Here is a 24884-nt window from a genome sequence, read left to right as displayed (position 1 = left end):
TTCTGTTGTAGATGAGACATGATCAGAACAACACACACTGGATGGCATCATGTTCCAGCACAGCTCGGTGTGACAGAACTCCTCTCCTTTAGTTTATATTGTGTTGTATATGAAGAACAACATGAAACTGTTTTATCAGAGACACAAGGCTAAGATGTCTTAGAAATTTTGTCTGCTCACTTCAGAGAAAACACACGACAGCTTAAAAAAAAAAGAAAGAAAAACAGCGTCTGGCCTCAAGAAAGTTGACAGCAGGTTCTTAGACAGAAAGATTTTATCACAGTCTCAAAAATCCCCAGGAGCGAGTTCCACACAGATAAGAGGCATTGTTATGTGACCCTGCAATACAGGATGAGCACTGGAAAGCGAGGATACAAGGATGAAGAACATCAGAGATCAGCATGGGTATAGTACATTGGGATCAAGGAATAAAAATGGCTACGTACAGCTGTCCCAAACTTGTTTTAAAGAAGAAAGAAATAGTTATATATTCTTTGGGAACCTGCTGAGCTAAGTAATCTGGTGTCTCCAAACAAGGCTGTTTGGATGAGATGGACGCACACAGTGATTGAAACCATTCTGTCAGCAATCTGGAAGCAAGGCAGCCCTTGGAAATAGAACCAGATATCCAGGACTACAGATCACTGTACAGTCCAAACTTTCTTTTTTCTTTTAAAAAAGATAATACTAAATAACTACGGATCAAAACCCCTCCAATGGAGACAAAGATGCCTGAGTTGCTACTATCAATGGGTGCACTAAAAGTCTGCCAAGAAACTGTTAGAAGCGACCTCTTTGTGTTTGCAGTGCAAATCACCCATTAAAGACACCCTGAAATGTCAACCAGTGCTGCCAACAAAAGACTAAACACTGAAGAGAGAATCCTGCAAGGTCAGCAAATAGGAGGAAAAGCAGCAGAAGAAAGAAAAAAGAAAAAGGTAAAATCACTTTGTATCTGCAGAAATATCCTCCATACTAAGGGCAACGCTGCACCAAGTTCTAGTCCAGCACTGCAGTATGACAGATTTTGGTGTGGGCATCTTTTGAAAGTCTTTTGAAATAGAAACCACTGATTGAAAACACTTGCATGTGTCTCCATTCAGCTCTAAGAGAAATTAGCACAGCGGTCATTCCAGATTGGAGTACTATATAAAACCAAAATGTATTAAAAGAGAAAAATACTCTCTCATTATTTTTACCTTTAACCAAAACCTCCTACCGAATATAGAAACAGGAAGAAATTTTAGACTTTAACAATTACATGGAAAGGCAAGGGGATTGTTTATGTCATCATCATCCCACCCACATTCAATTCTTTACCTTTAAGATTTTCAGTACATCTGTTAGCATGAATCAATGAACTTCATTAAAAATTGTCATAGAGAAACAAAAATATCCATTCCTTGGCTAACAATATCCAGAGATCAATGAATTTCATTCATGTTATGTGGGACACCACAGCTACTTTTTAAGTGTGAAGGTATTTCCCCTAAACGGACGTATCACTAATTTTAAATGTCATAAAGAGAGAGCATCAAACTCCTAGACTATTAACTTCTAGAAGACACAGAAGTAGACTACTATATTAACTCCTAGCTCCTTCCTAATTTTGAACAGATTTTTAAAACTACCTGTAAATAGCTCAGTTTCTTATTGCCACGACTTACCTGGAAATCTGATTAATAAATGGTATCAATTCTGCAGGATCATAGGCTCGAGCAAAGGCCCAGCACACGTAGCAGGCTGCGTCTCTCACGTTGGAGCCCACGCTGCACGCCCCCCGCTTCTCGTCGTACGTCAGGGCTTTCAAAATGACGGGAACAACTGGTAAAGAAAAAAATGCACAAAAGCAACAATTAGGACCATACAGTGAACCAAAAAAAAAGGTCTAAACATCCAGTGATCATTAGAGAAAAGATGAAGAGTGGAGTTGCGTGTTCTGAAAGAAAAGAAAGCATGGCTCTTGATACGTGTTAATTTTGATATTTGTTAGAAGAATTTGGGTTTTTAATACACTATTTTGCTTCTTTGTCAGTAGCAGTTTATTTTTTTATTCTACTCACATATAATTCAATGAGGATGAAAGGGGGTGTTACGTAAAAAGTAACACTGATATAAATTATTACTCGGTGATACACGTTCAGAAGTCAAACTAATTTTAAAATGCAGTATTTTAAAGTATCTGCTTCTTAAAGTGCTGGACTTCAAATATTACAGCAGCATCTATCACTAGAAAAAAAATGTTCTTAAAAAACTGTAACCACCATAAAATAAATCAGTATCCATCTATTAGCAGGCAACGTTTATCATGGTATAAGTCCTAGTATGACACATTCTTCTTAATTAGCAATGGTTGTGAATTACCAATATATCAATCTTGAAAGGGACTGAAGTAGAGTTTTTGCATACTCTTAATGCAAAGAGACATATTCGACATCATTCTTGCATTAAGCAAGGAAGCTGTGATATTTAATTCCCCGTAGAGCTGTTACTCTGAGCAACTTCAATGCAGTGCATTGAGCTTGAAGCTATCACCACTGCCAAAGTGCATAGGTGATAAGGACAGAATATGTATAAAACTGCAATGTAACCTAGAAATGCAAACAGGTAGGCTTTACTCTCATTTTTGCTTAGATATCCAAACCAACAGTCATGGCTACACGCCTCTTCACCAGCACAGAATGATGTAATGCAAGACCAGAGGCCTTTGATGAAGGAAAACAGTATACAAAAAAAACCCAACAACAAAGCAGCCAATGTCTTTTTTTTTTTTTCCTTCTATCAGTCTTGTTAATTACATCAATTTCACCAACATATCAGTTTTTGTTAGTGAGGTGAGAGACAGTGAGGAAATATGATAGAGGTGTTTCTATCCTGACAGCAACACGGAATCACACACTGCACTCCAGAGTGTACTCAAAATGCACTTAAATTGATTCTAACGCCCAAATCTGCAGACAACGTCCCCTGAGGCCCAGCAGACAGATCCAGGACAAAAGCAGCTGCCAGCCATCCTGAGAAAGTGCCTTTTATTTCTCAATCATGCTTGTTTGGGATGGTGAGGACAGGGAGGAACATTAAAACACAGGACAACATTTAACAGGAACTAAACGATACCCCAGACTATTAATGTTACGCTTGATGAATCCAACTCGTTACAGGAACTGGAAAAAAAAATCAGCAGCAGGAATACACCGTGTTTCTGAATAGGGATAAAATACTGTGTCCTCTTGAGAATATTCTGTTTCTCCTTAGTGACCCAGATAATCATCCCCATCTGACAGTGTCAGGATCTCTTTAACGACACACGTACCCCAGAGCTTCATTCTGGGAGAAGAGTGGCATTACCTTTGTTCATGATACAAATCAAAAGCCAAAAATCCACTGATGGGATATAGCTGTCACATCCAAGGCAGCTCTGAGAAATGCAGGTGCCAAGCATTGTTTCCTGATTTAATGGACAACCTCAGAAACTTCAGACTGAGTCTGCTTTGGCCAATAAAGGCCTAAAAGCAACAAACCTCAATGTAACACGTCTCTGTGCCAGATGTTACTGAGGGAGCCCCAGAAGAAACGTCCTTGCACAGAGCGTAAGCCCAGGCTGAGCCCTGGAACCACATGATCCTGCTGAGCATGATACTGGTATTATGAGTAAGTGACAAAAATAAGCTTGGGAAAACAAATAGATTAAGAATTTCACTTTCATGCTCATATCCCCATCAAAACCACAGAAGTCAATAATGTTTTCTACAGATAAGAGAGCTTCCAAGAACTTAAAGGACAATTCTCTTGCACTGTTCCAGCAACATACTGCCACAGTTTAAGAAATATTATATGTATGCAAGGCTCCCCAGAGGGATTTCTTTTGATATCTGCAAATCCACACATGTATGTCCCTGCCCAGGGCAGGGAGGTTGGAAATAGATGATCTTTAAGGTCCCTTCCAACTCTAACCATTCTATGGTTCTATACATAATTTAAATATATCTCTCTCTAGATGGCATGTCTTCAATAAATGAAACATGTCTGTAGAAACATCAGCCTCTAGAATAAATAAATAAAAAAAAAGAAACAATTTCTCTCTTGATTTTCCTTAGAAAATACTTGTCAAAGGTGATCCTGTTGAATAAGAAATGGGATCACTGAACTGTATTTTATTAGCAAACTGTGCCTGGATATACTCGAGTGGATATAATCACTAAATAATTAAACTTCGATGTACAATTCATCACTGTATGACTGCTACCTTAAACAAAACGATACGCACCCCAACTGGAGTAAGGGAAGTGTTAAAATGCCATTTAAATTCATTTTAACCTACTAAATAAAATAAAGCAGTATTCAGAGGGATGGATAAGATGTGATTATTAGGAGCACAAGCACTACATGGGAAAAAAAGCAACTCCCATTCAGTGACAATGATAGGGCAAAGATGGATGGGTATTTGGGCACTTCCCAGTTCCGAAAGAAACTGCAATAAAAATCTTTAAAAATGTTGACTGGCTTGTTTTGAAAAATGCTGCATCAACTGATGAAAAAAATGGAATTAGCTGGTTCTACAGGAAAACTAAAGAAGAGCCAAAGGCAATTTTGTGAAGCTGCTGCAAACTTCCTTGAGCACAGGGCGGTTACTGCAGCTGCTGCAGCCAGCTATGAGCCTGCTCCCTTCTCTGTGCGCCGAAGGAAATACGGAATAAAGACACACAAGCAGCTCCTCACTTTTGTGTTGTCTCTATAAAAGAAAAAAGCACATGTCATTTCAGTTGAGGGCATTAATTTCCCAAATAGTAGGGTCAATACCAAACAGCACGTGGCTTATTAGGGTCAGTGTAAGAGCAAGATGATGCTGCCAGAGGTCTTTAACAGTAGAAACTAAGGAAATGCCAGGAAAAATGGCACTATTACCCCAAGCAGCTCAAGGTTGCCCATGATCTCACAGCTGGCCTTCAGACTGGCACCTCTCTGATGTCCTACTCCTGTCTGGGACTCAAAGCATTGCTGCTGCACGAGAAACAACAGGACTCCAAGTCCAGAGAGCAAGAGGGGATAATAGAAAGGAAAAATACAAAAGTGGACATTTAGAAGGAACGAGGAGGGGGAAAAACCCTGAAGTATGCAGGAGTAAAGGGTAATACAAATACTACAACTATAACAATGGAAATCCTGATCTAGGGGTCATCTGTTGAAGTTTTCATGCTCTCACTGGTAGAACAGTTACTAAACAAAAAAAAAAACAAGTTAAATTTTATTTATCATTCTTCTCTGATTTAAGCTGTTCACATTCACACTCTTGCAGAGTTTTCTTTCATACACAAAGCAGCAATGAAGTTCAAAGCTGTGTAGTCACCTTCTGCATTTTGTACCCGTTATGCCATTTCAGTTCACCACCATAACCATCTCAGATACTCAGTGTGGTCACAGTGTTGTACTGTGCTTGCTCTATATGGTTTCAATTTTTCAGATTTAAAAGCATGCCAAATTTATACCTAAAATAAATTTATTTTAAAAAAACAAAACATCAACACCAAACAACAAAAAAACCAAACAACACAACCCAGAAATAAAAAAAGCTTTAGAAAAAAACACTTCCAGAAAAAACTTATTTTAGTTCAGAAGACAAATGTATTTTTGAAATTATGGACATGCCTCTTTTCATTTAAAAGTAGGGAGCTGGGAGATATAACAGGGAGAAAACCTGAAGTATTATTTAAAACTTATCATTTCTTTCCTAGGTCTACATTAAAGGTTTGCCATTAAAAACAGAGGATAAGTAGTGTCCACTCTCAACCCAATTATTAAAACAATATCCACCTGTTTAGGTCTGCGAATGCTCAAGAAACTAGAGTCACCTTTCCCTGTAGCCTAGAGGTATTAATAAGCACCTGCTACACTCCGCCCTGCCTTACCCAACAGCAGGGCTGCAGGTTGCAACACAGCACTTTGCTCAAGCCTTTGGAAAATAAAGAAACAACTTCTAGCTTCAAAGCATTACAAGCAACAGATTTTTTTTTTTTTTCCCCTCATATACTGGAGACAGGTTGTACAGATACTCTGCTTTTTAAACAGCCAGATGCTTCGCGCCTTTCAGGTGACAGACACTAAATAGTGTCTAAGAAAAACTTAGAGAAGGCATTGTATACTGAAAGGTCACAAATAAAAAATGCCTCATACTATTCCTTTAAAAACATACTTTACACAAACCTAGACTATAACACATGCCATCAGGAACCCCATGTTACTCTCTTTTTTTTTTTTTAATGTATTCCAATGTTTATCATATAAAACAAACAAATACAGCAATTAAACAAACAAACAAACAACAACAAAAACCTGTTCCTTAGCCTTAGGCCTTGTCTCCACAAGAAAATTGCAAAATTTCATGTCAACAATATTTCATTTAAAACAACTTTTCACTGGATCTCAGGTTAATTAAGAATTGTCTAAATTCAGTTTAAAATATGCCACTCTTGAAACAGATTAAGCTAATGTTACCTCTTAGATAATCTTACATTTTGATATGGACCATTTATGCAGAGAAGCCTTCTCAATTCATAGGTTAATATCTTGCAAAACTTTCTATTTTAGAATTATAAAACATAAGTAAAAAAACACTACCAAAAAAAAAGATTTCTGTTATTACTGAAGGAAGTACTGCACACGATGTCACTGCAGGAGCAGCTAAGAACCTTACAATTAACGAATTATGAAGCTGAAACAGTCATCAATACAGAGAATAATAATTTTATTCTTCAACTTTTTCTTCAATGAAACTATCTCATTGCAGGGTGTCTTCTTTGTGAGCCTCAGGCATAAAAAAAAAAGCATAAACAACCGTATCTACAATAGGTCAGGTCCCTGTGTTTTCAACAGCAATACCCACCCCTCTCATTCATAGGCTAAAAAACAACTCTGGCTTTTCAATGTAAAGCATTTCAGATTTGAGCCCACGTGCTCTGACACGGCACTGACCTCTTGTAGAAAAAGAGGCAGGTCCTAATTGTAACTTCATTAGGGCTGTTATACTAATATTTTATATATCAGCACAGATGGCAAACATAGATAATTTCAGGTTAGGCCCATTATCAGAAATAAATATTTGTTTAAAGTTTTGCCAAGCATTTATGATTTGTTCTCATTTTCTACTTCAGAATTTACGCTTATAGGACTATTTCATCCAGAAGATAAATTCTCCAGTGAGGATCAGAAAGCACATGTGCTGCTTTGTCTGTCAAAAAAATTCTGCAGTGTTTCAGTGAAATGCTCTGACGTTGCATCCTGTAGGGCAAGTGCCTAAAAACTGTCAAGAGGTGGCCTCTGTCTTCTCCTTCCTGCGCCCAAGTCTGACATCAAGAGGAGTTTGCCAGGGAAGAAAGGGAGAATATCACAGCTCCTGCATGCTCAGGAGATACCCAAGAATTTAACAGCTGAAGTCTCTGAAGCTGCCATAACTTTCTCACAATTCTTAACACTGACCCACGTATATAAGGCTATATATATGCATATCCACAAACCAAACAAGCATTTTCTAACCCGTGACTACGAAGGGCTGTGTCTGTCTGGTTGCAATCTCAGTTCAGTCTCTCGCTACGTAATGAATTAAAGAGAGTCTTTAATTATATGATCACGTGGTATTTTTTTCTCTGGACCTATCTCAGTCAGCACACAGGAAAGACCTGCTCTAGCGATGAATCACAGCTGGGCAGCAAGGGAGATTGTTGTCTGCCTCGCTGCTGAGGGAGGAAAATATGTGATGCAAAGCCTGGCTTTCAGGCAGAGAGAAGGGATTGTTGGTCACCTTGGATGTTGCCCTGAAGAGCTGCATTCTAACTACATCCCTGCCAAAGACTTACTGTTTGATACCAGTCATATTACTTAAATACAGGATTTAAAGGAAATGGACGCTGGCTGTCATTTCCCAGGTATCTGCTTCAATAAACTAATGGCAGGTTTGCAGAAGTGCTACAACGCTGAAATTAGTGTGAGGTTCTGAGCCTGGCGAGGGGCCAAGGAGGAAGGAGACAGATCTGGATTTTGGCCAGTCTATCTCAACATCTTTACGTAATGCAGCCCTAAAAACTCCCAATCTTTAAGCACCCCTACCTGGCGACTGTGAAAGGCCTGCAGCTGACCTAAGACATTATTGATCTTCCTTCTCTGAAACACAGAGCGCTGAGCATTTCAGGGATTCATCTTCCTGCTCACTCCCAAGGCCATCCTGGAGACCTGCACACAGGTTTACAGCCGAGAGAGCTCTTCCTTTAATTTAACCAGTAGCAAACTGCAGTTTAAGGACATGAAGAAACAGGCTTATGAAGGAATCCTACTAAGCAAATGAATTACTCTGAAGGAGTATAAAAATTTTGTAAACTTACAACACTGCATGTCAGAAAAGAAAAATCACCAAAGAAACCCCAACCTTTAGGCTAAGGTTGTGCAATACTGAGATAAACCCTACAGTGAAAAAGCTCGAAGCGATTCATTGTCATTTATTCCCTGCTCAGTATTTATACCATTTCCTAGTTGTGCTGGGGGAGGGACCTTTCCTGCTCCAGCTTCAGCTACGGCATTTATTCTTGCTCATACCTGCTGGCTAGTAAAAAAAAAAAAAATAAAAAAAAAATCTGCACTATTTATAATGCTTCCTTGCTAATTTGAAAACCATTATGATGACATACGGGTTATAGCTTTTTAAAATACTATTTTCAAGACCACGCATCATTTTTAAAGTTCACCTGGGTGTTAGAGAAAAGAAATTCTTCTGTAACCAGCCTTTCAGGTTTGGGTGTTTTCTATTTTCTAAGAGTCCACCTAAGACAGGTAGATCTTTTTTTCATTTCTTCCTGTATCTGTGATGAAAAGTACCTGGATTCTTGCCAAAAGCCTCTCAATTAACTACCACTACAGAAGAGACCAACACATTTCAGAAGCCTGACTTCCTCATGTGTCCTCCTCCAAACACCCTGGCAGTGCAATTCAGTATCAGGCAACTTATTCTGAAATATGGAAACATAGAAGGTAATCCCTAAAACAGAGTATGGAAACAAGCTTAGGAAGCTACATAAAATACTACTTAAATCTTAGTCTAAGTTAAACCTCTTTCTCGAACACAGTTGAAAGCAGTATTGCTTTTATTAGTTGATTTTTTTCTTCTTTTAATAAATGGCAGAGTAAAATTGGCCAAGCAAAAATGCTCCTTTTTTCATTGTGTGCAGAGTTTTTCAGACTTTGGGTTTTTTAAAGTATATCAAGCTAGATATAAATATGAGGAAGCACCATTCTGTATACCTGTAGGTAAAACACACAGGAATCTGATGTCTTACCAATACTAGCAAATATTCAAGCATTCTCTGTACCAGGAAGACAGCAATCTCTGTACTACCACGGAGCACATACCAACTCCAATCAAATTAAGATATTTGCAACAGAAGCTGAAGGAATTTTAAAATTGCAGATGCAGAAGTCATGTATACACAGATATTCCTTCAAAGGCGTAGCATCTGCACAGATTTGAAACTTGACAGCATGGGACTTCATTTTATACAAACTTTTCACCAAAAATATACTTGACAATGGGACATTTTTAAAACAGAGAAAAAATGTCAACTGAAATAACCAGTGTTTCCTATTTAAACAATGTTCATGCCATTCAGCAGAAATAATACACAAAATATTTTCCTAAGCCAGGATCTTTATGGATGCTGGTAGCATTGCATCTGACCTCTTTGGAAAGCTAACAAGCACACTCATTTTGTCACTGAATCCCAAGCCATCATAACCTGCCAAGTCCCCTCTCAAATCTATCTCAGCCCCCTCGTTACGTGCACTTAAGGCTGCAGGCTCCAATGCTCCTTCCCTTCTTCTTACACTTTTCGGTTTCTCCTGTTATTCTGAGGGTAATTTATAGACAGGAGAAATAAAGCCTGGTTCTTCACAAGTTGGTTTTTTCCACTCTCTCTATTTCCACCCTTTCTATTTAAGCCTGGTTCTTCACAAGTTGGTTTTTTCCACTCTCTCTATTTCCACCCTATTTCTTCTGAGATTAGAAAAATCAAATTGAAGATTTGGATCGCTTGCATCGACCCACCAGTATCAGACTTCTGAACGAGCCATTATCTGAGTATCTCAGTATTATTGCCTTCTGTTTAAATGTTGCTTTCATTGTTGCCACAGGATTGTTTCACTGTGAATGGGTAGGGATGTCTAAGAAAGCAGGCAGATCAAAAATAAAGTCTTTCTGGCTGGAATCCTCCCAAAACAAGCACCAATTGATTGCAAGTTTACCACACAGTTCTTCCAAACTTCTTTCCCTGGCTTCCTTTCCTTACTCTTCTGAGATGCAAATGTTTCCAACCTTACTTTAAACCTATCTGGTTTTATAGCAAAAATAGGAGCACATAATGCACAACAATAAAAAAAGAGCAAATTATCTTTGACGGTGAAACATTAATAGTTCTGCTGCTGATTTCATTTAAGAGTCTTTCCCTGGCTTTAAGCAGACACAGCTGGGACTGTTCAGTGGTCAGCAAGCCACTGAGGGAGTTTAACACCAGCACACTTTTCATCTCACCACTGCCATATTAAGAAGGCCTAGGAAATTTCATGTTCCTATATATGACACACCTTATTAGCTAGAAAGTTTATAGTATGCTGTCATCAAGAGAAATTTTAATAACGTCCTTTCACAAGCAAACCAGAAATTCAAGTAAACTAGGATTCTCTTGTTTGTTTAGTATTTATCCCCACCCAATTAAATAAAAAAAAAACCCTATAAATAATAGTCTGAAGCCTACAAAACCACAAATACAGCACAAAACAAAAGATGTGAAATCATACTGAAACCACACTGAAATATAAGTTTTTGGTCCTAACATATGCTGTACAGTAAGAAATGATGCCTGCATGATCCATTCTAAAAACAACTGAAGTTTTACAGCTAAATGGTAACATGTAACTTCAAATTCAAAAACATAACAGACAAACTGCAGCCCAAGAACTGCAGAATTAGTCATTTTTTCATGGAATAAAATAAAACATCAGATTTCACTTGCTGGTTTATATTTCCCAGTTTTAAAATTTATTGAAATAGTAGACAACTTATAGTAATCATATCAATCTTTAGAAAATTTGACATGTTTCAAAGACTAACTGAAAGCTAAAAATATTTTGAATCCAGGAGTATTCATTACACGCCTCACCACTCTCCTGGCGAGAGTGGCATCACAGCAGCACAACGCCAATTATGCTTCAAAAAAAAAAAAAAACCATGCAGGACTGACTTCATGTACACTAGAGCTACACATGGCACAATTCGGGTCCTATTAATAAATTCTACAAGAAAAACTTCATCTAAGTGAGAGAACTGTCTCAAAATCTCCAGTTTAAATCTTGAAATCAAAGCAAAAAAGGAAAAAAAAATTCTGCATGAAAAACACTTTAAAAATATTAATTTTTTAAAAGGAATTATAACCAGAGCATTCAAGTAGAAACTGAAGAAAGGTGTATTTTACATCTCTGTTAGAATGGCTAGCAATGAAAAGAATGATTATTAAATAAAAACCCCTTCTTATAAACAGTTCACAGTTCTGCCTACAGTCTCAATTTCTGATGTTACCTACTTCCCCTAAGATGTTTCGTTGCCCAAGGGTGAGGATGGGAACCAGAAGGAAGATCATCCTAGTTCCAGGCCAAACACTAACAGCACAGGCCACAATAAATATCTAAAAATATGATCTGCAGTTGCTATTAACTGCTGAGCTTTTATTCTTTTCCCATACAAATAATTTGCTCTAGTAATCATGAACAAGTGGCTCACAAACATCAGCAAGGTAATCTGCCCAGACATATCTCCAAAGTCCGGGACTGGAATCGTTATGAAAAACAAAGGCACATTTCAAAGGTGTTATTCAAAAAGCATTAAGACTAATAACTATTCATATGGGATAGAAGAAAATAATTATGAGAATATGGTACAAGAATCATGTAATGTTTTGGGGCACAGCATGAGTTACAGCAATTATATTCAAATACATTTGCCCCCTTCTGGGAATGGTATGGAATAACCTGGTCCAAACATGCTAATACAGATAGCAAAATCTGTCGATAACTGCAGTTCAAGAGATCAAAGAAAGAAAAAAGGACTTTCTTGAACGTTTAGCTCAAAGCCACCCATCTAGATACATAACTGAGATGACAAAGATAGAAGTGAATATTGTCAGTCACACAATTTTAAGTTTCTTCTTTTATAAGGCAAGCTACGCTTCAGGAGCTCCATGTCTATTGCTGTGCAACTACATGAGATTATTCACATTTAAAGATAGAAGTGAATATTGCCAGTCACACAATTTTAAGTTTCTTCTTTTATAAGGCAAGCTACGCTTCAGGAGCTCCATGTCTATTGCTGTGCAACTACATGAGATTATTCACATTTAACCATGATCACTTGTCTTTCTTGGAATAATTTACCAGTGCACGAGTTTGCAAGGCATCTCTAGCAAAATATGGAAACATTTGTGATGACGTGACCAGTGGACATCCTCTGAAAGCCAGTATCAGAATTCTGACTGGTAGGAGGCAAAGCCAAAATAAGAACAACTCAGTCACCAGGGCCATTCTTTGCATTAGAACAGAAAGTTAACAATTATCTGATGATTGGAGAGGTTGCTAACTGACCGGAGCAACACTTGGCACTCTTTCATATGCCTAGGGAATGGAATTTTGACGTGCAGGAGAAAAATAAAAATTAGGAAAGCAGCGTATCAAGAATAGGTTAAGTTTATCCCATTTGTATCTATGGTTTCTGGTAGGGACATTTTGTTTTCTGTTTAGTGCTAAAGCTGACCCAAAAAATTCATATAAAAACATCAAGAAGGAAGAAGGAAGTTTGTAACATACATAAAATGGCAGTTTTATGCTACAGTAATTAAACCTATGAAATTGAACTCCAGCTAAACAACAGTTACTTGATACTGAGTTTTAAATAAACTTAGAACAAAAGAAGAATACTCTACACTAAAGAAGATATAAAACTAAAGCTTCAGACCTCCGGAGATACAAAAATAATCACATTTTTAAAAAAGCAACTTGGGAGGAAAATATCAGTAAATCCAAATTTTACTATGTCAATCCTGGTGCTCTTAATTAATCTGACTTGTGCTCAGGTAAACTGAAAAGGGTGCTACCAAGAGGTGACTGGAGTCAGTTTATCTAATACTGAGGATGCAAGTGTAACGAGTTAACAACAGTAAGTGATGAAACAACATCACTGCAATCCAGATTTATTACTTCTAGAAGCATACACAAACAGGAGCTCTCACACCCTTTTTCTGCAGCCCACCAATGAATCTTCTCCCCCAGATTTGGATTTTTAATACCATCCAAGCACCGAAAAAAGGACCATTTACGTTAGCTGGTTGGTTGTTGTTTTTTTTTTCCAGTTCTACTTTGTTCACAGCTGATTTCAGCTAACCTGACTAATAACAGCAACTTCCAGGAAGTAGCTAGATTTAAAACATTTCCCTTGGGTCAAGGCAGCAACTGGTCATCATGTCTCCCCTCCACGTACCGGATCAGGGAAAGGGGATAGTAAGAAAGGGGGAAAAAATAAAATCAAAGTTCAGATTTTGACTGCCTCTTATCCCACTTCAGTCACCTTTATTTAAGTCCTTCAATAGCTTTCTGTAAATGCCAGAAATGGCAATTTTCTTTAAAAACCAAAAATCTAATCTGATTTTATTCAAGGAAACCTACCTCTACCCTATCACATGCAAAAAAAGAAACCTGATGGTACCTTCCCTCAGCTAGAGACAACATAAAAATGATCCACATGTGCAGAAGGAAAATGAGGACAGTTACATAGATTGATAAGGCACACAAACTTACTGACTATTTACTATCGAGTGAGAATAACACCTTCTGTTGAGAAAGCAAAGGACTGTTCTCCTTTTCTCCAGGTATTTCTGACCACAGACATTTCAAGACCTTCCTCTGCCGGTAGAATTTTCTAATATACTGTTTTTCTTCAAAACATTCTACAACTAAATGAAAGAATGATGGACTATAAACACTCTTATTATTCCATCTAAAGCCAAAGGACTTACAAACAACCAGCCAGCAATATGACAGCTTTTTACACTGCTAAAGCTGTATTATAGGGACATGATAATTAAAAATTAATTAAAACAAAAAAAAAGCCACCTTTCTGCCTTAAAATTAGTGATTGCATATATTCAGAAAAAAATTCCAGAAAACTCCATTGGCATGGGAAGGGGAAGGACGGTGAGGTGCGCACCTAGATAGGAAATTAGATGTCCGTAAGTCATTGCATCAAGATAAAGGCCACACCTTTAAAATTATTTTTAAGACACTGCTTTAGAGACTGATTTTGAAACAACTTTTACTCACTGCCTAAACAGGTTTTGTAGTGACAATTTCCTTAATAATTTCCATTCAAAAGACCATACTTTTGCCAAGTATAAAATGCATCATACTTCTCCATTTAGAAGTTTCAATAATCTGCAACTGTCATATCTACAGAGCAGTGAATGAATCAAGAGGATTATCATGTCAATCCAGATGAACAGAAATTTTAATGTCTCAATAACATTAGAATTAGTAGCCAAAACCCCTTTTTTACATTCAGTAACAGCAATGGTTTTTACAGAGAGCTAGAACAACCAAAAGATTTTCCTCCTAATAACCAGTATGCAAGAGGTCATTATTTCACTGAGCAACTCAGCAATGTCACCAGATGACTGGCAAATATAGTACTAAATTTGTCATTTATAAACTCTAACTAAAATGCAACTAAAAGCAAGTACTAATACTAATCAGTGGACAATTGGCTGACTTTCTCCTTCCCCCGTGCAGCTTCACAGCCTCAACACAAACGTATAGACGTGATAATCAATTTCTTAGTGAGGTGACTCCGTTTCCAGGATCTGTACATTTGACTGCTGATTATAGACAAGCTTTGGCAGGTTCCTGTGGCAAGCGAGCCTGGAGTTAGTTCAGTCCCGCCTTCAGAAAGGAGACTCATGAAGGACAAAAAGATTTAAATAAAAAAGGAGAGGGGGAGGAAAAAAAGAGCAAGAATATTAAAGCTACAAAGGCATTCAATAAAAAATGGCAGTCTCTAATAAAAAAGTAAAATTATTATTTTTCAACTTTTCTACCCCCATGTACAGTCAATTCTGCTGCTCACAAGTTACTTCTATGACAGTTAAATATATTAAAAGCCCAGTGTATTCCCTAAGCCATTTTTGACCCCACATGGCAGACTGCTACTGGGAGGAACAGAGACTACAGTTTAGAGTAAAACTTGGTTGTTGGAGGGCACGAAAGCAAGGCGAGCTCTCTCTCCGATAGCTTAGATGCTGAGGTAATGCTGAATGAAAGCAGTGGACGCAAACAAATGAATCGTAGCTTGGGGCTGGAGTAATATCAGGTGCATCTCTACACCCCGAGGGCTCAACTCCTACACTTCTTAAGTCCCTCCCCCTGAAACAGCCTCCCGCAGTTTCACTTAGGGAGCCAGCAGAGAACAGGTACTTCTCTCCCAGCAGTGACAGCTCCGGCTCCCCAACAGCCACCACCTCCAGGTTTCAGACATCTATGTAGCTGGTAAGTACATTGCTTTATAGTATTTTTATTTTTTTATTTTTTTCAAATAAAGCGTCTTCATATTAACATCTAAAGAGTAAATCGGAGGTGTTTGTTTTTCAGCTGTCTCACCAGCCTGGGTTACTCCCAGCAGGTGCACTTACTGCACCACTTTAAGCTTTCAGCAGAAAGTTTCAACAGGAGAGGGAAATATTTGCGTTTGAGAGAAAAACTAACTCTTGCCAGTTTTTACAGTAATTTCTCGTGTTGGTGAAAAGTGTTTTAAGCACCTATTTTCATAGAGAAAGTTAATGTACGATATTGAAGTATGACAAAAAACTGTACTGCTTAAAATTGCTATGTTTAGTCTGATAACTCTTCTTCATACAGCAGTGTTGGGTTAGTCTGAAAAGCTTCTATGAAAATAAGGTGCTCCCAGTTTTGAGTTACTATTTTTGCCAGCTTCTGAGAATTTAGCCCAGAAGATTAGATTGTTTTGAGCTATCCTCTCTCTAGTCAATTAAAGTGTATTAAGACGTTGAATTATTAACTTAATATTTACAGAGATTTTCATTTCTTGTCCACGCTGCCGAACCAGCTCATTTAATCCGTTTCTGTACTTCCTCTCACACGCACGCACAGACACACGCGCTCACACACACACACACACACACACTCTCTGCTCCCTACCTTCCACACACGCTTCCTTCCCAGTCCTCACCATCCCACTCCTCTCACCCAGGTTTCCTCCTAATTAACCAACAGTTGCATTAAAATTTATCTTTCAGTTTAAAGGAACTGGAAGTTTAGAAGGGAGTGGTAGTTAATCACTGGAAAATCTCAGCTAGAATAAAACTCACAAATCTTGTTCTTGCAACACTCTAGGTAGGTGACAATGGCATGTCCTTGAATTATGCAATAATGCCACATCACAATATTTTAATTATAGCATGTCCTTCAAAATGTTCCACCCCAGTGAGTACTCCTGGTCAGAGAGATCAACATCACCAAAAGGATACTGCAATAATAATGGAGTGTGCATGACAAACTGTTACGTAGTTTGCTAAAGCACTGTCCTAAAAAGAAATGTAATTACCATTCCTGCTTGTAATAAAAGACATTTTGAAATTTCCTCTTTGATCAACTGGGCATCTTAAACAATTTAGACTACTTAAAAACCTAAAAAACAACATGCACACACACATATATATATGTACATATATATATGTGTGTGTGGTATGCATGTGTATGAATACATATATGTCTATATGTGTGCATACACTTATACCCACGTACATTTTTGTTTATGTATTTATACACACAAACACACACACACAATGTTAAATGATATTCTTGTTTTCTGAACTTGCTAATATGTCAAAGGCACGGAGGGAGCAACAACATACTTTTAAAAATAGAAGAAAACTGGCAGCTCTCAGTCCCAGGCTGGAAAGGGCTACAGCTCAGAAAGCCGTGAGGGGGTACGCGACCGACAAGAAACAAACAACTAAGAGAAGCTCAAGTTTAACCAATATTATCCAAATAACCTGTTTTCAGTGAAAATATAAATAAATAACACGAACACATTTCAAAACTAGAAAGAGGAAAAATATAATAATAGAGAACTATCTGCATTTCTAAAATCAGGAATACAGAAAATAAATTCTCATTCTAAATAAAAGTTATATGAAAATTGTTATCCTGCTACTGAAGAATTTTTTCTCATTTTTGAAGGATATCACAAGTTATGGCATTCAAATTTAAGGAAAAAGCAACTACTTATTTTGATATTTTTTTCTAATACTAAATATTAATTTTGGCAGCACAAAGCATACATTGTAAGTAACTAACATTATTTATATAGAGACAGTTTTAATTGGTTGCACCTATTTTAAATCATTAGTGCCTTTTCCAGCTGTATGTGTGGGATCAAATAGTTTTAATTTTTTTTAATTATGAAATATGTACCTCTGCCAGATACGCCGATGTTTTACTTAGAGACAGGAGGAGAAATTATCCTTCTTGTCTGGCTTTAGAAATATTTTATTACTGGCATTTTTAAACCATGAGAAAAAAAAAGGGATTAAATAGTAAGGGAGAGAAACCGAACGTTCATCTGGCTGACACCAGCCTAAGTTTACGAAAGGGTAAACACCCTTTAAAATAAGCTACTCGTTCTCTACCTCTTGAGTCAGAGGAGGTTCTGGGAGCGCTGCTGTCTGCAGGCTGAGCGTGCCATCAAAACTAATTTAAAATATTTAAAAAAAAAAAAAAGCTGTTGTGATTCTCTCCGGGTGTACACATGGCAAAGCAGCTCCAGTGCTCTAAATTTCTAACATTAAAACTGCAAGAATGCATTTTATCTTATTAAGAAACGATAGTTAATACTTTGTTGAACAGGAATAACTTGAATCAAAGTTAAATACCAAGTACAAAGTCGGGGTGGGGGGGGAAACAGGACACACAGGAATTTTCATTATTAAGCAGAGGAAAGCTAGCAGAACAAGAAAATCTAATTAACATCTCTTTATTATAAGTGCTGCACCTGAATGCAAATTCGGACTGTTATCATAAATGGTTGAACTAAGAATGCAATGGAGTTTTGACAACAATATCTTTTTTTCAAGAATAATTAGTACAAATACTTCCAAGAAGATATAAAGAACAACAGGTACAAACTGACTTGACCGAGTCCATTACAAGCTGTCCACGTTAGTTATACATCATTAGTCAAAAATAAACGCAACAAGCTCACTTAAGGCAGGAAAAAAAAAAAAATAAAAGACCAGTTCTCTATTTGGACCTCCCCTCCCACACCCCGGTTTTTACTTCTTTTTTTTAAAGCATTTTTTAAAAAAGTAAAAGCATTATTTTTACTCTTTCAAAGGAATTCTGGCTGTCATTATTTAAAATAGTTTTTAAATACTGAACGATTTTTTTAATCTATTGAACTACCACTTTTAACCAGACTTCAATGACGAGACTTTAACATGCTGCTGTACAATTAATATTTTTTTTTCATTATTACAGTTTCAGTATCCAACTCAAACAACCAAAAAAGCTTTGCTAAACCTGAAAAATAAAAAGCTGCTTCTCTACACATTCCTTTTTCTTCAGGCTATCAAACATTTAATCATTTGGTAATTTTAAGAAAAAGCTTGATTGTTTTTTCTACTTACAGAGCAGCTTTGCATTTTTCAGGGTGCCTTCACAATTACTATTTTAAAAAAATGAATATTTCTATGACATCAGAAACAACATTTAATACAATTCGCTAGAATTACTATACCTGATGAAACAAGCAGCAATTCTGTAGCTTTGCCTTCAGTTTTCATAATGTGTTGCATGTCATTTTCTATTAAATAACTTCTGATTTAAGAAATGCAAAACTTCTCTAACTAAAATCTCACAGCATGTAATTACCAGCAATTCTTTTCATAAAGTTAGTATTTTAATACTACTACTTCAAACTTCTATGTAAAAAGCTTTTTTTTTTTTAAAAAAATAAATATCAAGCTATCTAGTCACTCTTACAATTAGTATTCCTGTAGTTTCGGGTAACACAATAGATACAGTACGTGGTTTTGCAACAGTCATCATTTTGATAATGATGCTTATAGTTCATGATGAAATCATCAGTTTTTAGATCTCTGCCATAACACATCCTATAAAATCATGAGAACTTGACTCTGAGAGTTTCTCACGCCTTCAGAATCAGTGAACATAATGGAACAAGCTGATACAAGCCCTCCTGACTTATCTACTGAGCGAATCATTAGGCTGTACAAAGTATCCACAACCTTCGTTTTTCTGAAGAAAGGCAGATAGATCATTCCCCTAGAAATCAATTACTCTCAGACACTTTTTTTTTTTACCTGAATTAACACACTTGTGCGTCTGTGTTAACTATAAGCAATATGTAAGGTGCTACACAGCCAAAGAATGTGAAATGTGTTTGTCAAGCAGAAGATTCTATTAGTCAGATATTGCAGTACTCATTTCTCTTAATTGAATTAGGAAGAGGAAGAAAATTGGTGTGGTTTTATCCTTCGAGAGATTGGCCACTTTTGAGGTATCCATTGAGATTAGGCTGTTAGGAAACGCCGTGCCAGTTGAGAGAGGGGGTTGGTCAGTGCCTGAAAGAGCCAAGTCAGCTCCCCAAGCACAGCCAACCCACTCCACCGCATTGTGCCCGAGCAGGAAATTCCCTCCTCCCTCTCCCCAACCGGCCTGACCAGCTCGTCCCACATCCAGCGCTGCCAGGGCCTGCCTCTCCTCATCCTGCCCACCTCCACTTCTCTCAACAGCTCCACCTACATTTCTACTTTCATCTTCTCAATGAATGCGCCTTCAGTTTTCAAAGAAAGCTCCTCCAAGCCGGCAGCAGTGGCTGGTGACTGGCACCACTGAAAATTAGGCCACTTCTGTGACCGCATTTAGGTGCGGAAGGATGTCCAAGTTTAATGCGCGTCTATCTCAAGTCGGGCATCTGGCATCTTTGCTTTGTTTAAGAAGACCCCACAACACACCATATGTAACATGGTGGGGAGTTCAGTTAACAGAATGTATTGCTTTGCATTTAGTTCCAATGTTCCACTACAGCTAATTTTCACCTTTATGTTACAGTTCCTGCACTACCAGTTGCTGAAGGGTTGTTTTCCGGCACCCCCTCTTCCCTGAGACACTGCGGGACTTGGCTTCCTCTCCTCACCTGGGAAAGAGGATTCCAGAAACCTGAAAAACTGGAAACATCGAGAGGCTACAACTGAGGAAAGCTAACCACAAGAAAGTTTTTATAAAGAATCATTACATTTAATTGTTTACAGCAGAAAAAAGAATGAGTCTCCTCAAAGAACGTAAACCAAAGAAGCCTCATTACATCCCAAGACCACCAGGAAAGCCATTTAAGTACAAGTGCTTTCAGTGCCCCTTTACTTGCAATGAGAAATCCCATCTTTTTAACCATATGAAGTATGGCCTCTGCAAAAACTCAATTACTTTAGTATCGGAGCAGGATCGTGTTATTAAGTGTCCAAAGACCAGTTCCTTGGAGCCCAAACAGATCAATCAGCTTGAATCCACAGTCAAACCAACTTCTTCTAAATCTGTCGCAAATGGACTGTCAAATCTCGATTCAAAGCCTCAATACCCTTTTGCCAAAGAAGATGCCAAGGAAAATGTTGAATTACAAAACCAGGCAACAAACACAGCAATTCAAGGACAAAAATCTGCGATTCAGAAGGAATTAACCCCTGCCAGTACCACATCCGAAAGCGCTATCAGCATGCAGCCCCTTTTGGACAGCATCGTAAGGCCCTCCGCTTTCGTTCCTGTAGGAGAACACAGAGATAGTAAAGGCCCAGAAACTAGTGAAGTATCTGAAATTATATCGCTCTCTAACAAGAGTTCACCTTTTCACACCAAGTCTGCGTTTCACGCACCAAGTCACCCATGGAAAGCAGGTTCTCCTTTCCTCCCAGAGTTTCCACATAAAGTTGCTCCCACGAAAGGCTTTGGTTCCATTTCACCTTACATGCAACCCATGATTCCTGAGTACTCACCCCATTTTTACGAGCACAGGCTGGCTATCTATACCCCTTACTTGCTGCCAGGCAATTCAGAGTGTGAAAGCTCTGCTCTGTCTGTCTATGGCACACAAGATCAAAGACACTTTCTTCCCCACCCCGGGCCACTTCCAAAACCCATCAATCCATCAGCGTATGAACACTATCGATTGTTCCAACAATACCATTCTGCTCCTCCGATACCATATGGATTTTGTAGGCCAACAGATCCTCCATTTTACAGATTTTCACATGTAGCTGGTATTAACAGAGATCAAAATTCTCACCTAATGGAAGAAACTACCTTGCTGTATCCAGCTTCTTTAAGCCCATCCCAACAATACCCTCTAAGTTCACATAAAAAACAAGCAGATTATGAAAAAGAAATGACATTATTGCACGCCAAAAGTCATTCTAAAGATGAGCAAAATGAAAGAGAGAATGCTAAAATGAGCCCTCTCGCAGGAAGCGCGGCAACAGGCTCCCCTGGCAGACCTAGCCCAACCAACTTCACTCAGACAAGCCAGGCATGCGAAGGCTTATTTGACCTCTCTAACAAGTCCTCTTCCACATCACTTGGCAAGTACGACCAACCAGAAGAAAACTTCACAGCTTTTAGACCTGTGAGAAAAAGCACCGATCAACCAACTCCACTTCCAAGTGTGCAGACACAGCAAGACAGAGGAGATTCACCTACCAGGTAAAATAATAAGATCACTTTCTAAATGCTTGTCAGATTTACTTGGGGCACACATAGATGGATACTTTTCACGCAATGCCTCTAAAATATATTTACATGTACAGCATTGAGATAATTTGGTCTATATTAACTGTGCAAAACACAGCACAACTCACAGGTGCTATAGTGAGCAGATCACTCATTCTCCTTGAATGTATCAGGTACTTCCAATGCCATTACTCTGTGTGTGCCTGGATATTTCAGGAAATTACCTGTATTGCAGCAATGTGTACAGTGAAAGGGACTTGGGGGAGTTAAGTCCCTGCCCACTTCCTCAGCCCCAATTTAAAAGAGCAACTAATAGTGAATCCTCTTTTCTCATTTCTTTCAGCATTAACGTCACCGATGAAGATTCACATGCACAGAACGAAAGCCATAACAATGAAGGCTCACTGTCCAACACGGAAGAAGACACAGGGATCGTTCCCCTTAACCTTTCAAAAAAGGCTGACACAAACACAGGACCTATTCATGAGCATGCATACAAACCCACAGCCAAAACAGAAAGTCAGAACTTCCTAGACTTGCAAGACATGCCTCTGAACCTCTCGGTAAAAGATTCCTGTAACACAGTGAGCCTGAAAACATCATTCCACAGTCCATCTCATGATAATGGTGCTGCTACTTCTCCAAACATCGAAAATGAAAGCTCTGGAGCAGATGCGTGTAACCCCAAGAACCCTACTACCAGTGCCTGTGACAAATCTTCTTTCACAGCTCACCGTAATGAAGCTCAAGACTTAAGAATAATTGACAGCTGTGATGAACAGAAACAAACGGCGGCTGTAGCGCTCTGCCAGCTCGCTGCGTACAGCCCCAGCAAAGTCAGAATGGACAACGAAGGGCAGAGTCCTCAGGACAGTAATGCTTCATGTACAGAAGCTACTCTTAATTCTTCTGATACTCAGGATACTCAGTGCAATCAAAAAGTAAAAGGACAAAAAAGGACAAATCAAAAAGAATCAGCAAAATCACAGCAAGGCACTAAAAGAGTAAGGCCAAATGACTGTAGCAGAGTCTTCACTTTAAGGAAGAGAACAAGAGTATCTTAATGCTACATTTTCCAGTGAGTTTCCAGCGATAGAAGCTAGTTACCAGCACCATCAGCAAACGTCTGCAATCCCACTCTTAGTGGGTTTGGTCCATGACAAGATACATTCAGTCTTTCCCATGTAAATAATGTGCATAATTTTATATTAATATTTTTAAGTAACTGAACTTTCCCTTGTATAAGCTCAGATTTTGATGAGTGAATTTTTGCATTCATTACTAAAGCCAAAGTACATTACATGAATCTTTAAGGTTTTTTGCATTTGTATTAATGTAAAATAACTTTTAAAACTTCTTTTCTTAAAAGATGTTTCAGGTCTAGAAGGAATATTGTTCAATAACATACTGTCATAGTCTTTTTCAGGCTTAATTTCATTTAATAGGATTTTTTTGTCTTTTTTCTTTGAAAACCTTCTTATTTCATTGTGCAGTAGTTTAAATAAGCTTAAGATTAAACCTGGCTATTTTAGAATTTACTGTAAAAACTGTTTTGTGTATGAATACACTTCACCATTATGCCAGACAGACCAACAGACCAAATTTTGTTACGGAGGACACCAGTTAAACAAACAGATACAAGACCTTGTACAACCAAGCTTTTCTTATGTCTACAAAGAGCAAGATGCAAGTTAAACCAGAGAGAGCCTGTGCCATTTTGACAAATACAATTTATATTCACCTTTAATAACCACTATGAAAACCATATTGAAAATTTGAAGAACTAAAAAATTTAGGTGCTTAATCCACTGCAGTTAGACACTGGGCAACCTTCAAACTCTAAGCCTAAAAGGTTATTTATATAATTTATTTCACCTGAGATGAACTCTCCTGTTGAAGGTCTTATTTCAGTGTACGTGCATCAGTAATGATCAGTTTCAGTGGGCTTCTACATACGTCCTAAAATTATTTTCTGCTTCTATAACTTTGTGTATAAACTCGCAATTTTTCAAATAAATGTGACCTGTATTTAAAATATATGGAAAGTCATTAATGAACACAAGTACATTCACTACACTACCTGTAACACATATTTTGAAGAAAAATTAGCAAAGAAATTGCTAGCTAAATTTTCAAGTAGAAAAAAAGAGCTTCCTTCAGTGAAGGAAGTTCATCATGCAGATTAATTCATCCCTACTTCAGTTCTCTATGACAAAGCTCAGAATTCCCTCTGCCTTAAAGCTGCTGTCCAACTTCTACAAGAGTTTAACTAAAATAAGGCTGTTCCATTGTATACACACCTCCCGTAAATTTGCACAGTACGCACTATCAGTCTACGTAAACCCAACCCAAACTAAATATTATTCATTTAAAACTATGGGGATCCATTTCTCTTTGATTCATTATTCAGATAAGAGACATCCTCACCTGCCTAAACATTACCAGTAGGTAGAAACCTACGTAAGGAAGCAGAGCTGCGGTCAATAAATGTGGAGTTCCCAGAATTTTTTTTCAGTACGTGATGGAACAAGAAGAAAGAGCTTCTTTCCAGGCCAAGTTTAAAGCTTCAAGCTTACAGACATATGGTACCAAATCCATAATTTCCAAACCTGAAATTACGGAGTCTGGTGTTATTGCTGCTGGTTTTTAAATTACATAAAACTATTTGCCTCTCTAATCTCTGTAAGCAGAAAGTTTCAGTTTCCCTTATCCATAATTTTAAAAAAATATCATGTATCCCTTTTGTTGTTAATTTGAATTTCTTCAAGTCAACAAGGAAAAACCTTTTGTTGGTTTTCCATACAATTCAAGGATTTATTCTTTCCCATCTCTGTACAAATATTGTTCATGAAAACCAGTTCCCGTGGTGAAGTCTACCTCATGTCCATTCCTCAAATTAAATAAAAAATGGGCTGAAGGGAACCATGAAGGTTAACTTCTCAAACAGCTCTCCGCAACTTGATTCACTTGATTTCTGTCCTACCTAACAGAATGGT

At 37.9% G+C, this 24884-nt stretch overlaps 2 protein-coding genes across 3 annotated transcripts in view; one reads left to right on the top strand and one right to left on the bottom strand.

The window, feature by feature from the left end:
• TBCD (tubulin folding cofactor D) overlaps positions 1–24884 on the bottom strand; it is a 128667-nt gene that overhangs the window by 72641 nt on the left and 31142 nt on the right. For both annotated transcript variants that reach the window (XM_014952916.1, XM_014952922.1), the window contains one exon: positions 1668–1824. In XM_014952916.1, coding sequence (XP_014808402.1) covers positions 1668–1824 — 157 coding nt within the window. The remainder of the gene's footprint in view (positions 1–1667; positions 1825–24884) is intronic.
• On the top strand, positions 15407–23923 carry ZNF750 (zinc finger protein 750). Its single transcript, XM_014952932.1, has 3 exons — positions 15407–15618; positions 20224–21861; positions 22232–23923. The coding sequence occupies exons 2-3, from the start codon at positions 20435–20437 to the stop codon at positions 22950–22952; spliced, it is 2148 nt and encodes a 715-aa protein (XP_014808418.1). The 5' UTR covers positions 15407–15618; positions 20224–20434; the 3' UTR covers positions 22953–23923.

Source organism: Calidris pugnax, unplaced genomic scaffold, assembly GCF_001431845.1.
Source record: "Calidris pugnax isolate Ruff unplaced genomic scaffold, ASM143184v1 scaffold9, whole genome shotgun sequence".
NCBI classification, from domain to species: domain Eukaryota; kingdom Metazoa; phylum Chordata; class Aves; order Charadriiformes; family Scolopacidae; genus Calidris; species Calidris pugnax.
The sequence above is the reverse complement of the archived record's forward strand: the minus strand, read 5'-3'. Positions and strand labels throughout refer to the sequence as shown.

What these genes read in the sequence shown, in the direction of transcription:
- ZNF750 (XM_014952932.1), top strand. Translation starts at nt 20,435, where the DNA reads ATGAGTCTCCTCAAAGAACGTAAACCAAAGAAGCCTCATTACATCCCA. An exon ending in AGAGGAGATTCACCTACCAG is followed by an intron (nt 21,862 to 22,231) that starts GTAAAATAATAA and finishes CATTTCTTTCAG; the next exon opens with CATTAACGTCACCGATGAAG.